The sequence below is a fragment of the Rhagoletis zephyria genome, unplaced genomic scaffold (genome assembly GCF_001687245.7).
Source record: "Rhagoletis zephyria isolate East Lansing unplaced genomic scaffold, Rhagoletis_zephyria_1.1 Rzeph_scaffold_13744, whole genome shotgun sequence".
Lineage (NCBI taxonomy): Eukaryota > Metazoa > Arthropoda > Insecta > Diptera > Tephritidae > Rhagoletis > Rhagoletis zephyria.
The window spans coordinates 1-2605 of record NW_016170815.1 but is presented as its reverse complement, the minus strand read 5'-3'; the positions used below and the strand labels follow the sequence as shown (position 1 = coordinate 2605).

The following is a 2605-nucleotide window of genomic DNA, read 5'->3' as shown; positions in this document are numbered from 1 at the left end:
AAAAAAAAAAACTTGCTTTCTTGCTAGTGGTATATTTTTGCATATTTTTCAATTGTATATTTTCATATTAGATGTTATAAGTGATCTGTATAACTATGTAAGCGCCGAAACTGGCCTACCTACACCAATTATATCGGACTTTCATTACAATGTTGTAAAGAAAAATGCAGACCGCTTAAATTCGGCTATAATATATGACCGTGATTTTGGTTACAATTATTTTGGTTTCAAAACACTTGAGCGTTCCTATTTACTCAAGTTGAATGGCAAAATTGTTGAACGTCCGCAGCACATGTTAATGCGTGTTTCCATTGGTATTCATGGTGAAGATATTGATGCCGCTATTGAAACTTATAACTTGCTTTCGGAACGCTATTTCACACATGCCTCTCCAACACTCTTTGCTGCTGCCACTCGCCAACCGCAATTGTCATCCTGTTTCCTATTGACTATGGCTGGTGATTCCATTGATGGTATATTTACATCTGCCCACCAATGTGCTTTAATTTCCAAGTCTGCTGGTGGCATTGGACTAAATGTCCATTGCATACGAGCAAAGGGCACAGCAATCGCGGGCACAAATGGCACTTCAAATGGTTTGGTACCAATGTTGCGGGTATTCAATAACGTTGCACGTTACGTAGATCAGGGTGGTGGCAAGCGGCCTGGCGCCTTTGCCATTTACTTGGAACCATGGCATGCAGATATTTTTGAGTTTTTGGATTTGAAGAAGAATACTGGAAAAGAAGAGCACCGAGCCAGAGATTTATTTTATGCTTTGTGGATACCAGATTTATTCATGGAACGTGTGGAAGCTAACGGAGAGTGGTCATTGATGTGTCCACATAAATGTCCTGGCTTACATGAGGTTTGGGGCGAAGAATTCGAAAAATTATATACAAAGTATGAAAAGGAAGGACGCGCTAATAAGACGGTGAAAGCTCAAAGTCTTTGGTTCGCCATCATTGAATCCCAGGTGGAGACCGGTACACCTTATATGTTGTACAAGGATGCCTGTAATAGAAAAAGTAATCAGCAAAATATTGGCACCATTAAATGCAGCAATCTATGCACTGAAATTGTCGAATATTCTGCACCTGATGAGGTGGCTGTATGCAACTTAGCATCAATCGCTTTGAACATGTTTGTCACACCTGAAAAAACTTACGATTTCCAACGGCTCAAGGAAGTCACCAAAACTGTGACACGAAATTTGAATAAAATCATTGAAATAAATCACTACCCATTGCCCGAGGCAAAAAAATCAAACTTTAGACACCGTCCAATCGGGATCGGCGTACAAGGTTTTGCAGACGCTCTTATACTTATGCGCTATCCGTACGAAAGCGAACAAGCATTCCTTTTAAATCAACAGGTTTTCGAAACCATTTATTATGGTGCATTAGAAGCTAGTTGTGAATTGGCTGAGAAATACGGTACCTATGAAACTTATGAAGGCTGTCCAGTTAGCAAGGGAATTCTACAATATGACATGTGGGATAAGAAGCCCACTGAGCTCTGGAACTGGACAGAATTGAAGGAGAAAATTAAACAGCATGGTGTTAGGAATTCCCTCCTGCTTGCACCTATGCCCACCGCTTCAACTGCGCAAATCATGGGCAATAATGAGTCATTCGAACCCTACACTTCTAACATCTACACACGTCGCGTACTCTCTGGCGAATTTCAAGTTGTAAATCATCATTTGCTGCGCGATCTCACTGAGTTGGGTTTGTGGGATGATGACATGAAAAATAAAATTATTACTAGCCGTGGCTCCATACAAGGCATAGAATCCATACCGCAGCACATTCGCGATCTGTACAAAACTGTATGGGAAATCTCGGTTAAAACTTCAATTAAAATGGCAGCAGATCGGGGAGCATTCATCGACCAAAGCCAATCGTTTAACATACATGTCGCAGAGCCAAACTATGGCAAACTAACTTCTATACATTTCTATGGCTGGAAAGCGGGTCTAAAAACAGGAATGTACTACTTACGTACCAAACCTGCTGCAAATGCTATACAATTTACTGTGGACAAGAGTCGCAAAGAAACGAATGGGGAAATAAAAGCTAAACAAACCGAAGAAGCGGCATCTCCCAATCGAAGCCAGAATATGGCAGATATGGTTTGTTCCCTCGAAAATAAGGACGCCTGCATGTCTTGCGGATCGTAAAGTGGATATTTCTATGTTGAAGATGTTTTGTATTTGTTCTCTCGTAATATTTCAAAAATAAATTGTATTGTTAAGCATAAGTTATTAAAACAAAAACTTAATTGTATTTTATTTCCTTCTACCGTAACCTATGAAGGTAGTTTAACTTGTCGCAGCGAAGAAGGGTCCGATAGAGTAAAAACTTTTACCACACTATCTAATTTACAAATTTTATACAGAAAAGCAAATAGAACTGGGAAAACCTACAAAGAAAACACAATCATACTTGTCGGTATTTTTTAATAGGTGTGATAAAAAATCTTAGGTGTAAGCGCATATCACAAATATGTGGTGTCTTATTTTGTTTACACATCAGTGAGTCAGCCAAGGAAATTTTTTTTTTCTTTAAAATGCATTTTTGTTGGCTTTTTACTATTCTCTTGG

General features: G+C 39.2%; 1 protein-coding gene across 1 annotated transcript; it reads left to right on the top strand.

The window, feature by feature from the left end:
- Window positions 1-10: 10 nt before the first annotated feature.
- RnrL (Ribonucleoside diphosphate reductase large subunit) lies at window positions 11-2325 on the top strand (the record flags this gene model as incomplete). Its single annotated transcript, XM_017634569.1, has 1 exon — window positions 11-2325. A coding segment is annotated over one exon (2172 nt), but the record flags the coding sequence as incomplete, so codon positions are not given.
- Window positions 2326-2605: the final 280 nt, after the last annotated feature.